The following is a 13848-nucleotide window of genomic DNA, read 5'->3' on the forward strand; positions in this document are numbered from 1 at the left end:
ATTCTTCATAATGCTAACTTCCTTGACACCTTCCCCACTATAGGTGAAACACACTGAAGACAATGGCACTAATTAATCAAAGCCACCCTGAAGAGTTCATTCTACTAGGCTTTGCTGACCGTCCTTGGCTAGAGCTTCCTATATTCATTGTTCTTCTGATAACATACCCCATGGCCATGATGGGAAACATTGCCATCATTCTAGTATCCAAGTTAGACCCCCATCTCCACAGTCCCATGTATTTCTTCCTCACCAACCTCTCCTTTTTGGACATGTGTTACACCACAAGCATTGTGCCTCAAATGCTGTTTAACCTGGGAAGCCCTAAGAAGACCATCAGCTATATGGGGTGTGCAGTTCAGCTCTATTTCTTCCACATAATGGGGGGCACAGAATGTCTTCTCTTAGCTATCATGTCTTTTGATCGGTATGTGGCCATCTGCAGACCTCTGCACTACACACTTATCATGAATCAGCACATCTGTATCTTGTTAGTGTCCATTGTATGGCTGGGTGGAATCACTTATGCTGTCTCAGAGGCCACTGTAACACTACAATTGCCACTGTGTGGTGTCAATAAACTGGATCACTTGGTGTGTGAGATTCCAGTTCTGATAAAGACTGCTTGTGGTGAAAAGGAAGTTAATGAGCTCACACTTTCTGTAGTATGTATTTTTTTATTAGCTGTTCCTCTGTGTCTAATTCTTGCCTCATATGCTAGTATTGGACATGCTGTACTGAAGATGAAGTCTTCTGAAGGAAGGAAAAAGGCCTTTGGGACATGTTCTTCTCATCTCATTGTAGTTTTCTTATTTTATGGCCCAGCCATTAGTATGTATCTTCAGCCCCCTTCTTCCATCACAAGGGACCAGCCCAAGTTCATGGCCCTCTTCTATGGAGTGGTGACTCCTACAGCCAACCCCTTCATCTACACCCTGAGGAATAAGGATGTAAAGGGGGCATTAGGCAACCTGGTGAGGAACATTTTGAGTTTCAAATAAAAAGTTTAAATTATTTAGCAATTAGAGTTAGAATTATAAAGTTTTCTCTTATAATTCATTCAAGTCATGAAATCTCATGATATATATTCTTACAACCCATCTTATTTCTTATGTTCCATGTAATAAAGTACATAAGGATTACACTTGGCTGATCAGTATGGGAACTCTTTCTGAAAAGAATTCTGTTTGGGTTGGTATATACTGAGATAGTAACTTTGTTAAGGAATAAAAATATTAATAATAGAAATTATCATTATATTAGTTCACGCAAATTACCATGAAAATCTTGTCAATCATTCATCAATGGGCTTCCTATCAGTGTCACTTGAGAAATATTATGTCATCACTGCAACCTGCCCCATGTCTGAGTGTGCAGCCTGGCTGCACTGAATTTGGTGTAAAACACTCTATACTGTCAAAGATTCGTGATTTAAAAAATTTTATCCACTTCCATTCACGTAGATGCTTTTGTGTCTTAAAAAGTATATTGTAATTTTTGTATAGGAAATATGTTTGCATGATTTTGCATGGTTAAATAATGTATCATTAAATAGTGAAATGAGTAAAATAAAGGAAGAAAAAATGTGGATAAATCTCTCACCATTCTTTAGAAATATCATAAGTTAGAGACTTTTGAATCAGAAAAAGAACAAAGGAAGTGATATAAGTAATAAAGTTTAACTTGGAAATATGTCTATGCATAAATTGGAAGAGCAAGAACTGTCTTCTAATGTTGTGAAAGAGTCACTATGAGAAAGTAATAAACTGTATTCTTCATTGGAAATCAAGTTTGTTACTTCAAAAAACAATATGAGTGTCTTTTTATTAATGTATATTTTGGGGCATAAGGATGTTCAAAGACTATGTAAATAAAAGTTGAAAATACTAAAACAGTAGGGCTCACATCAGAAATTTAAAATTTTATCATAAAACCAGTAATAAATTATGAGAATAATCAATGACTTGTACAATTATGTAGTATTGAATTCAAATATTAAGAATTCAACAAGATCTGTAGTGAAGAATTAAACCCTCATGTGAAAATTAAGAGATTATTTGGGACTTTCTTCCAGGTGTTTTGATATGAGTAAAATCATGGTAAAAAAAAATTGAAAAATAAATCTCAAATTATTCCATACAGCAATAGATTGAATCTCAAATACACTCTGAAAAATAACATAAAGTAGTGTTTATGAAGTTCTTAAAACTAATTATCTTTGACATATTTTTTAAACTTATAAGGAACTTTAAAAAAATCACATGTTTCTGACTAATTGCCAGAAAATTTTATTTTACACACACACACACACACACACACACACACATAATTTAACAATGTTATATGATAGGTTTAACAACATTTATTGGGTAAAGTATTCTTTGTCTAATTTATTATGTATTGAGAAATTTAGTGAATTTTTGGTCTGGAGCAAAACCCTGTAATATCTGTGCCTTAAACACAGCCAGAGAGACTAGTTACAGTATTTCTGAGTGATTTCTTCAATTGTCTTCCTTCCTGGGATTGTTAATGTGTATATGAACTTTTAGGCCTATAGAGACTATTCATTTCAGAAGCATGAGTGGCATCCAGACTCTGTGATAAATTAAGACTACTAAAAACTGTATACACAATCTCAATATAAAAGATATTGAGAAAGTGATGGGAAAGCATGCAGACATGTTTTATTTGTATTAAAACGTTTCACATTTCTATGGTTCATATGTTCTGCATATTCTAGCATAATAATAATGGTAGCTAACTTTTGAGAAATCAATTGAAGGAATGGCACATGCTATATTTGAAGCTGAAAATGTGCCCTAGCCTCTATGTAGAGCATGTGCAATCCTGATACTGTCTTTTTAATAAAGATTACCTAAAATTTTTCTCATTTTCTCAAGCAAGAGTTTCCTGCAGAACAAATGGAAAACAGCCAAACTATTTAACCTTTGTTGTAAATACACTAAGATTCATTTTTGAAAATCTTTATGGGAGAATTCAAGGTGGTTTGCTCCATACTACAGTGGTCTTCAGGTCTGTGTTGCATAACACCAGCAAGGCAAGAAGTGTATCCTGCTCTGGTGGGGATATTTAATTACAGCTATTTAAAAATGCCTGATGTTTCATTTTAGTTCACAGAGTGAATTAATTTCTAGGTTATGTCTTTGTGAAGAGAAAAAAACAACTAGTAACTATTATCAAAGTCTAAAGTGAGCAGATATCTTACTCCATGAACTCTTTCCTTGTGGATACCATTTACAGTTACAATGCAGCACTAGGCCAGCACCCCAAAGTTGTTGTTACCTCCAATCCTCAAATTATTCCAGTAGCACCAGTATTATCATTCCACCCCTTCAGAATGATAAACAGAAGGATTTGGTAGGAGCTTCTATAAGATTTGGGACTTAATAGAGAAATTTTCTTTTTGTATATTCCAGAAAGTATAAATAAACACAGTGATCTTTATGTGTAATCATTGTGCTTTACAAGAGTTTGAAAAGACAAGCTGCAGAAGAATGCAAATAATGTAATTTTCTTCAAGTTTAAATACCTTCAAACTGTTATTTTATGTTATGTGGATATATATTAGTAATAAATACAATGTAGAGATATTAAGGAGAAAACAAAATTCACTATAATGATTACTGTAGTGAACAGGAAATGTTATTGGGAAGAAGTAAACACGAGTTTTGTTGCATGATAATATTTCACTTTATTTACTAAGCTAAGTAGTGAGTGGGTTTTATGTTAGTTAATATGTTAATTATTTAACAATAACATTATTAATATTATTAATTAAAAATAAATGTTAATATTAAGTATTTAATGATAGTTTTTAAAATGATGGCAAAATCAATCCACAGATTCAGTAACTGTCCACTTCTGAGAAGAATAAACTTAAGCAAAATTTGAACTTTTTCCTCTTGGGTTAATTTTTCATAGAGCACTCTATATGTGTGACTTGAGTGAGAGGTGATTAATTTTAAAAGTAGATACCATGGGAGATTGAATTTGTGGTACCTTGATTTACCTCTGTCTAATAATTGGTTGAAACATAATACACCAATTATTTACATGGTTCTCATTTCCTGTTCAGGCATGGTCTTAGGTATGACATTTATAATTAATAATAGAATGTTGGGTTACATGCCCAGCTTTCTGGTTTTGGTGGAACTGATAACTCGTTTTATTGCAGGCAGCTCAGATTTTTACTTAATGGCCCGTGGTCAACCTTCTAGTCTGACTCTGGCCAATAACAACCTAGAAGTGCCTTTTAATTAGTGAATGGGTGTCAGTGTGAGCTGTGATTCTGCCAATAGAGATTGCCACAGGCTTTGAATAAAATTCTTCTTTTCCACAAATACTTCATGTGCTTTGGATCTTTTAAGGCACATGACCATGTTATTTGTTAATGAAATAAGGGTATTTCTAGGAGTAAAAAGAAATAGATTGAAAATAATACCCAAAATAATACCCCTTATTCATATTAGAATCTTTTTCAGCTTCTTCTTCCAAAACTGCTTCTCATCATAAAAATCTCCCTAACAACACTCCTACCTTTTCTTCATTTCTCTTTATTTAAGACACCATTATTGTCTTTGACTCATCTCATTTACAGAAGACCAAGTTTAATAAAATTTCTTTGACCTCCTGATGAGTCTCTCATATGTTTTCTATCTTTCACATTTTTAGCACTCTTATCTTAGACAAGGGCCTCATTTAATTTCCAGTGTTTTCATAAACTAAACTACTTTTTATTAGTCCAAATATAATAATAAATTAAATGTCTCATATAATTTCAGAAATTAAAATCCTTTAAGTTCTCATCACCAAAGGAAATATACATTCTTATTTATCATTGCCTCTTACATTTTAAAATTTAGAATTGGTTCATTTTAGTTCTGCATAGCATTAGAACTTATTCTAAAATAATTATGAAAATATGGAATATAATTTGCTCTGATTGAATCCCCAGTACTTTACTTTCATTTCGTTCCTCCTTCCTACTACACTATTCCCTTCCCTTTACTCTAATTACTTAGAGGTGTTTTTTGGTTTGTTTGTTTGTTTTTTTTTTTGTAGTTGTTGTTGTTTGTTTGTTTCAGTGTCTTGTGAATATACATGATGGTGAGATTCCAAATATATAAATAATTTAAAAAAATCAACACCAAAATAATACAAGTAACCCAATTAATAAATGGGCAAAAGAACTAAATAGACACTTCTCAAAAGAAGAAATACAAATGGCCACAAATATGTGGAAAAATGTTCAACATCTCTAGCAATCAGGGAAATGAAAATCAAAACTACAATGAGATTTCATCTCACTCCAGTAGAAATGGCAATTATCAAGAATATATATAGTTAGTATTGGCAAGGATGTGGAGAAAAAGATTCACTCATGCATTGTTGGTGGGACTGCAAATTCATGGAACTGTTCTAGAAAACAGTATGGAGACTCTGATAAGAACTAGGGATGGTATCAACACATGTTCCACTCTTTGGTGTATATTTAAAAGGTCTAAAATCAACATTCTGTAGGAGTACAGCCACATCAATATTTACAGCAGCATAATTTGCAATAACCAATAGCCAAGCTATGGAACCAACTTAAGTACCTGTCAACAGAAGAATGGATAAAAAATCTCTCTCTCTCTCTCTCTCTCTCTCTCTCTCTCTTTATCTCTCTCTCTCAATATATCTCTCTCTCTGTATATATATATATATATATATATATATATATATATAATATTACTCAATAATAAAGAAGAACGAAGATGGCATTTGCTGCTAAATATATGGTGCTGGAAGCTATCATGATAAATGAAATAAGCTAGACTCAGATGCAAAGTTCTAATGTTTTCTTTGACATCCAGAAGCTAATCAAAAATAAGGAGAGAGAGAGAGAGAGAGAGAGAGAGAGAGAGAGAGAGAGAGAGAGAGAGAGACTGATAGGAAAACAGATGGATTTGTTTCCACCATTCCTATTAGAGTACTGTTCATTTTTTGCTTGTTGGTATTATGCTATGCAGATCTGAGGACGTCTATAGCACTGCAGCCTCTCTGGGTTTTGAAAGATCCTTTGTGTTCTTGTTTTGCTGAGTGTTAATAATAAAAAGTTTTGCAATTTTGTCCAAAGCTTTTAATGCCTCTCTTGGGAGGATCTTATGACTTTCTTCCTTTATTCTGTTAACATAATGAGTTGCAATGACTGATTTTTAGACATTTAACTGTACTTCCTCATATAGAAAAGAACTCAACTTGATTTTGTTTCAGAACCTTTTGCTGCTCAATGTAATTTGTTAATGTTTGTTAAAAATGAATGAGTCTCAAATTATGGGTGTTTGTAAGAAGTATTTGTTTTTCTTGTGATGTCTCTAAATACTTTGTATGCCTATATAATGCTAGTTTCACTAAATGATTTAGGAAGTGCTCCCCTCCCCTATTTTCAGATAGTTTGTTTAGGTGTGGTACAATTTCTTCTTAAATGTACAAAAGAATTTACCAACATTGACATATGTATATGTAGTTCTCTTTATGGGAAATTTTAAAATAAATGTTTAATTATTTTCATTGACATAGAAGCATTTGGATTTTTTATTTCTTTTTAAGTCTATTTTAGGTATTGATATCTTCCAAGGAACTCATTAATTTCACCTGTTTCCCAATTTGTTGATAACATTCATAATATACCTTTATCAATTAGAACACTGCTATGATACAAACTGACCCCTACTTTTTTTGTATTTATCTCCCCTTAATTTATCAAACCAGGGAAATGTTTTTCAGTTTTAAGTTATTTCCAAGGAATGAAGTTACTTTTTCATATACTGTTTTTAATTATTGTGTTTTGTTTTTCACATATTTTTGCTCATGTGTATTTTGTCTATTTTTTCTCCTAACTTTGAGTTTAATTTGATCTTTATTTGTAGACTTATATGGTGAAAACTTAAATCAGTTCTTTATTTTACCACAAATATTTAAAATGTATACATTATAAATGTATACATTTCTCACTAAGTACTAATTCAGCTTCACCTCACACATTTTGACCTTTTTAGATTTTAATTTTATTTTTCTAATAATCAATGTTTTACAATTACTTTGTGATTTACTCATTGATAAAAGAGTACAGTAGGCATAAGAGTGGTTAAAAAAGTCTGGAAAGTATAGGGTTCTAGTGGAGATGATATCATTATGTAGATCTAAAAATATTTGATTGTTATAATCAGATCACTGCTATAAAGCTCATACAAATTTTAAAAATGTAGTTTCAGATAGGAGTTGATGCAAAAATCTAGAGTCTACAATAAAGGCAAGTGTTTTACAAATATAAGTAATTCTAGTCTCCTCAATTGGAGTCTCTTTGGATCAATGAATGATGTAGAATCAGTGGAGCTAGGTATGTGGGAAAACCAACTTAGTAAAACTTCACTTTCTTGTAATGCAAAAGCAGCTTATTAACTGTCCCATTAAGGGCATCATTTATCTGTCACATCCTAAAAATGTCTTTATCATACTAAGTCTGATAACATATAGAAGAGAGTAAAAAACTCACCTTGATTAGAGCAAAATGTTTTGTTTTTGAATAGATATATGTACCCTTAATTGTATCTGTAATTGATATCAGTATCTGTAAACATTTACATTTAGTTCTTTTACTTTCTATTTCTGTTCCATTTTTATTTCTATCTATCTCCATTAGCTATCCATCATCAATCTTGTGATAGCATAGTAGAAACTCATGACAGAGAAATACAAATATTGAACATTTTTTTTCCTCCAGCACGTGATTATGTAGAAGAAGATCAAGTCACTACTTCTAGTGAATGTGTAAGAGACAGGATGAGACTAAAGGTTACAGGAATAAAAAGGTTGATGAATACAAAGGCCTTACTGGGTTTAGTACACAAATAGTTCAGCAGCATTTATATCTAGAGTACCAAAATGGTAGCATTGCTCAATATATGGGTAAATGATGCCAGCTAGGGCAGCTCTTTATAGAGTACAACATATTTGTCATATATTGTGGAACAAGTGCACGGAGTACTGCATACATGGCATATGTTAACAGCAAACCTCTCCCACGTGCTAGGCGTGTGAGTGGCAAACCATTTACATTGTAGGCACAACCCTGGGCTTGAGGCCACGAGTTGCTGTCCCTATACTTGCTCTGTGGCCCACTCCTCCATTGGTCACTGCAAGTACAGTTGGCCAGAAATTGTATTTGGTGGCTACCTGTAATCTGCTTAGGTACTGCCTGAGTATATATACATGGTAACTGCACAATAAAACCAGACCTGCTTCCTGCTTGGTCTCCAAGTGTCTCTGAAGCCATACTCTTCTCTACCCTGTTCTGTGGACCTCCTCGATGGAGGAGAGAGAGCCCATACAATATATCTTGATATCTAGGAGGATACACATTACCCTTTCCAATGCCAGGAAAGTGCTGATGGAAAACATAGCTGGGTACCAGATAAAATCATACAATACTGAAGAGAAGGAGCCTGTGGTGAATCACATATCTAATAATGAAATCAATCACTCCTTATGAAACATTGGCAGAGAAACCAGAAATCTAAGCTGGAAGCAAGAAAATATTCATGTTTCTGAGGAGAGTGAACAAGTAAAATGTGAGTAAAATCACAAAAATAATTATTTCTAGCAAAGGATATTCATAGAATTTGGCAGAATGAAGTTTCTTAAAGCTATGTTCCTGTTCTTTTTCATTCCCTATAATCTTTCTTTAACTTTGGAAAGAAGATGTGAGTCTGTGAAGAGGACAAAATTAAAAACTCCAAATTGGGATAACCATGAGGATAGCAAAACTTCAACTTGAAGTTTCATCATATGATGTTAAATGATTGTGACATATGAGAAATTGGACTTGCTTTCCTTTCATTTTGTCAGTTATATAAAATATGTTTTCAAAATCTGAATATCTTCTAGGAAAACAAAAATCAATATTTTATACATTTTCTTTTTATAATTGGAAAATTGGAATTTTTATTTTTTTCATAAATATGAAACCCATATGATGCCTCCTTATGGGTCATTAACATTATGTATTTTATTTGTAGAGAAAAGAACCAAGATTATGTTAATGTCCATTTTAAATAAATAATTTGATACCCTGATCTACTGAAACTAGTCCCGATGTGAACAAATAGGCAATACCTAAGCATAAGATGGAAATTTTTGATATATCCTGACATTAGAATGTATTTTGACATATTACATGTACATAAAGTATACCTTATTCTAAATAGGATCCCATTTTTGTGGTTATACATTATGTGGTGTTTCACTGTTCATTCTTTTCCTACTCATATCATTTTAATTTCTTTATTCTGTCTAATTTCTATGGCTAGTTTTTAGAATTAGGTTGAATAAAAGTGGAGAATGCTTCAATTTTTCTCCATTTAGGATGATGTTGGCCTTGGGGTTTTACAGCATTGAGGTATATTTCTACTATCCCTAGTTTTTCTAGTGTTTTGAATATGAATGTATGCTGAATTTTTTCAAATGCTTTTTCTGCATCTGTTAAGACAATCATGTAATTGTTGTCTTTAAGTCTATTGATGCGATGAATCATTTTTATTGATTTCTGTATGATGAACATACTTTCATTATATCTTATATCTCAAGTGTGTTGGCCAGAAAAATTGCAAAGTGCAGCAATAATTAAAGCTTATAATATACAGATGTTTTGCCAACACTAAATCACACTATTTCACTTAAAATTTTAAGTGTCACAGTAGTATGGGTAGACAATAGGGAGGGGAGTGGAGGGGAGGGAGAATAGGGAGGGCAGCAGAATACAACTGAGAATAGGATTGCTGTATGTATACACTTGGATGTATAACCAATGTGATCCTGCAATCTGTACACGTGGAAAAATGAGAATTCATACCCTATTTGAATCAAAGTATGATATGTCAAGATCATTGTATTGTCTTGAACAACTAATACAAAAAAAGAAATGATGCACAGGCAACTGAAAGACATTTTTGTCATTTTTAACTACATATTAAATTATGTGAAAAAATTTTCATCTGGAAGAAGGTCAATTTGTGATACTTATGTTGCTATGAATAAATAGTTGCATGGGCTAAACTGCTAAAAAATCAATATTACTAAATACAATGTTTCAATGGCACCTCATTAAAACAAGCTCATTGCATTTTATTGATATGGTTTTAAACTTGGATTTAATTCTCTTTCATTCAATGACTTTCAATTGCATATTGCCAGTTGTGTATCAGGGGAAAAGTGAGAAATAGATTACTATGCTTAAGAAAAGGACTACAAAGTTGTTGTAATGTATGTGATTGCTCATTTTAATATTCTTTCTTAAAAAAAGTAGGGTAATATTTTAATAAATATTATAAACAAATTGTCCTTTACCAGGTGAATGGAAACAGTGTCTCTCTGTTAGTATCCATACAATGGAATATTCTTCAATTATAAAAGGAAATGCTTTAATCAAGCCACAAAAGAAGCATAGAAGGATATTAAATGTATATCATTAAGTAAAAGGAAAAAAATTAACCTTTGCTGTCCTCCAATAGATTTAAAAATGTTAAAAGTTGTTTCCCAAGTCTAATGAGCACAGTATGAATGATTTTAGAACTTAGTACAATCTGCTATGGCCCAGGTGATTATAATTCATTTAGTTTTTATTAACTGAGTGAATTTTACTAGCACTGACAGATTCTAATATCAGTATCATGTTAATAATAACTTATATACATTGAATGGTTTTACCTTAGTTACTACTAAGAATGTTTATGTATTTCCATATCATGTTTGAAAACATTTTATTTCATTTTGATTGGTATATATTAACTGTACATATTAATGGTGTTCAGTATGATATTTACACATATGCATATATGCATTCAGTGTGCATTGATCAAATGTATCTTCCATTTACCTTTGCTGCACCCCCTTCTCAACCTCTTCTAATTACTATTCTACATTTTGGAAAGGACCACATCTTATTATTATATGTGGAAGCTCAAAAATGTTGATGTATTTAGTTTTCACAACAACCCAGATAATTGAACTCAAAGACCATTTTATCTGTTACTTCTACTAAATAGGAAAGAGGATACCAGAGCATCTTAAAATTACTTATTTATAAATATTATCTTATTGTAATGTGACATGACTTCTTTACTAAGATTTTCTTTTGTAAAAATGGAATATGTAGCTGACAATGTAACAATTTTTAAATGTTCATTAATGTATACATTTATGAAATCCTTTCTTTTGAAAACTGCCACAGTCTAGCTGGGCACAAATCATGAGCCACTCAAGCTGGAACAAACTTTATTTCCAAACTCCAACAGCAGAATCCACATATGCTCCTGGGGTACTCTTCCAAACGCCAACCACGTGGCTCCTCCAGCAACACACCACACACCAACCAGAACTCCCACTACCCGAACTTCACCAACCAACGTGAACTCTTCAGGAAAAACCCGAGAGATCTCAACTGGAATTCAACGGGAACTCCTGGAGAACTCAAAACTCATCATCTTAATGACTTGCTGGCATCACCTCTCAACCACTACTGCTGGCAAAAATGCCATGCATCATCCCGACTCAGCTGTGGCCCTCAACAGAAAACAAAACAATTATAGGATATAATCTATTGATTATTGAGCCATGCAGTTGTTTATATTTTTGACAAGACATTCAGAAAAGTTATGAATAATATATCTTAAGTATTAGCTTTGTTTTAAAAAAAAATGTTTTCTGAGTTTTGGTAGTAAACATGTAATATTATGAATGGTCTTCAAAGAATATTTTCAACAGATTTGCATAGTTAAGCCAAACCTTGAATTTTAGATATATAAGATACAGTTAAAAACTGCAGTTAGTAAGACAAAGATACACAGTTTATATTATAAATTTTCACTATTTCATGCCTTTTCCTATTCAGAAATTAGGTTTGACAAATTATTTCTCAAGTTTTTGTACTAAGCAGGACAAAGAGTTGGGTAAAAAATGTCAGGTAACTCAATACTACCTATCCTTTCAGTTATCACAGCTTGAAGCATATTTTCTCAGTGATGGTATAACTATAGATTCATTAACATCTTAATACAATAGACTGGTATCATGATGATGGCATTCCTGTAAAGATTGTAAAGATTTTCTAACCAGGATAATGCCCTTGAAGGCAATAATTGACATGTTGGGATTTACCCTCTCAATGGCCCAGTCAAGGAAATCAAATCTTTTGTTTTTACCAAGGCCCAGAAGACTCTGAGATAAGGGTCAATCCCCTGATATACTAATTGCTGTAATGATTTTCTCTTTGTGTCTACAAATAATTTTAGTAGAATCAGGTCTCTCTCTTTTGGAGCAATGATAACCACAGTTGCTTTAAGATTTTGCACAAACATGATGTATTAGATTATAATTTAAATCAGGCATTTAAGCTGGTGATTTTAGGGAGACCAACACCAAGGATCAGGTCATCTTCACATATTGAGAGAGAAATAGGGAAGGTGGCATACAGGGAATGTGGACAGACACCAGAAGGATAGGAGTAAAAGGAGTTTTTTTAATACTTCTTAAGTACTAGGTAAGAGTATGATCAGAATCAATAAATGTTGGCCAGTGTTAAAGGGATGAAAAAGTCTCCCACTCTCCTCTGCAATGCTGGCAATGCTAACTTTCAAACCTAGAGAATTTATCCCCAGCATATAAAATCAACTTTGGAGAAAGTCTTTATTTCTCTCTCCTAAAATAAGAAAAATTAAACCATAAAGTTACCTTCTTATTTTCCTTGTATCTTTTTTCCCCATATTTTGAATTCCTTCCTAAGCCGTCTTTGTAAAAATATTATGTATGGTATACACAACAGATAAAGATATGTCACAACTGCCACTTTGTTTTTATTAAATCTACTAAGTCATGAAAGCAAATGTATAATGAAAAAGAAAACTGAATCTTTATGAGACAAAGTAATAGTAATTTTGTGGTTCACACGTCTCATGTTGCAGTGTTTACTAGTACAAATAAGATTCAAAAAAGCTCTTGGAAGATTATCATTATGTCTCACTTGGCAGTGACTTATTGCGAAGGAATCTTCCTTATTTACTATTTGATTGTTGCTATTTTTCTATTCAGCTATGGTTTTTAAGAAAGCTGTTTTAAAATGTGCTCACTAATCATCCTAAATGACTTCTGAGTTGGAGATAGTCAACCAGTGTAAATCCTGGTTAATGATCATTTACATCACCAGTACCACAAAGACTTACAAGGTTGGACTTAGTCTTAAAGTGTGGAGCCAGACAAAATGATCTTAATTTTCCTACTGAAATATAACCAAACTGCTACTTCTGAAAACTTTCACAAGAGTTTCATTTGTAGAACACAAGCAGCAGAGAGATCCCCAAAATGGAAAACCATAGGTGGCTCTAATGTGACATCTTTCTTTTCCTCAAATAAGTTAGTGTGTAGCATATGAAAGAATTGCATTGGCCACAAAAGGAGGAGAGGAAAAGGATATAAAAATATGGGAGGAGATGAAAATTCAGAAGAGGGTATGTAAATGGTGTGCTAGTTATTGCCACAATAAGTAAAAAGAAAGTGGTAAACTCTTGATAAAGAGTTGAAAAACTGTAGGAGAAAAATTATCACCCAAGAATCATAACTGTATAGTTATTTGTTGAAGATAAATTTAATTTTGACTAAGTGTAATTATTAAATGACCAAATTCTTCAAATGGTTTCATTAAGAATTCATAGTTCTTATCTAGACTAGAAACTTAGAAATTAAAATATGCAGTAATCAGAACTTATCCTTAGAATTTAAATACTGTATCAGTTA

General features: G+C 32.5%; 1 protein-coding gene across 1 annotated transcript; it reads left to right on the forward strand.

Annotated features, from left to right (window-relative positions):
* The first annotated feature begins 62 nt into the window (after positions 1-62).
* LOC144256695 (olfactory receptor 2B11-like) lies at positions 63-1001 on the forward strand. The gene has a single exon (XM_077802108.1). It carries the CDS (start codon positions 63-65, stop codon positions 999-1001), a length of 939 nt encoding a protein of 312 aa, XP_077658234.1.
* Positions 1002-13848: the final 12847 nt, after the last annotated feature.

Source organism: Urocitellus parryii, chromosome 8 (assembly GCF_045843805.1).
Source record: "Urocitellus parryii isolate mUroPar1 chromosome 8, mUroPar1.hap1, whole genome shotgun sequence".
NCBI classification, from domain to species: domain Eukaryota; kingdom Metazoa; phylum Chordata; class Mammalia; order Rodentia; family Sciuridae; genus Urocitellus; species Urocitellus parryii.

What these genes read in the sequence shown, in the direction of transcription:
- LOC144256695 (XM_077802108.1), top strand. Translation starts at nt 63, where the DNA reads ATGGCACTAATTAATCAAAGCCACCCTGAAGAGTTCATTCTACTAGGC.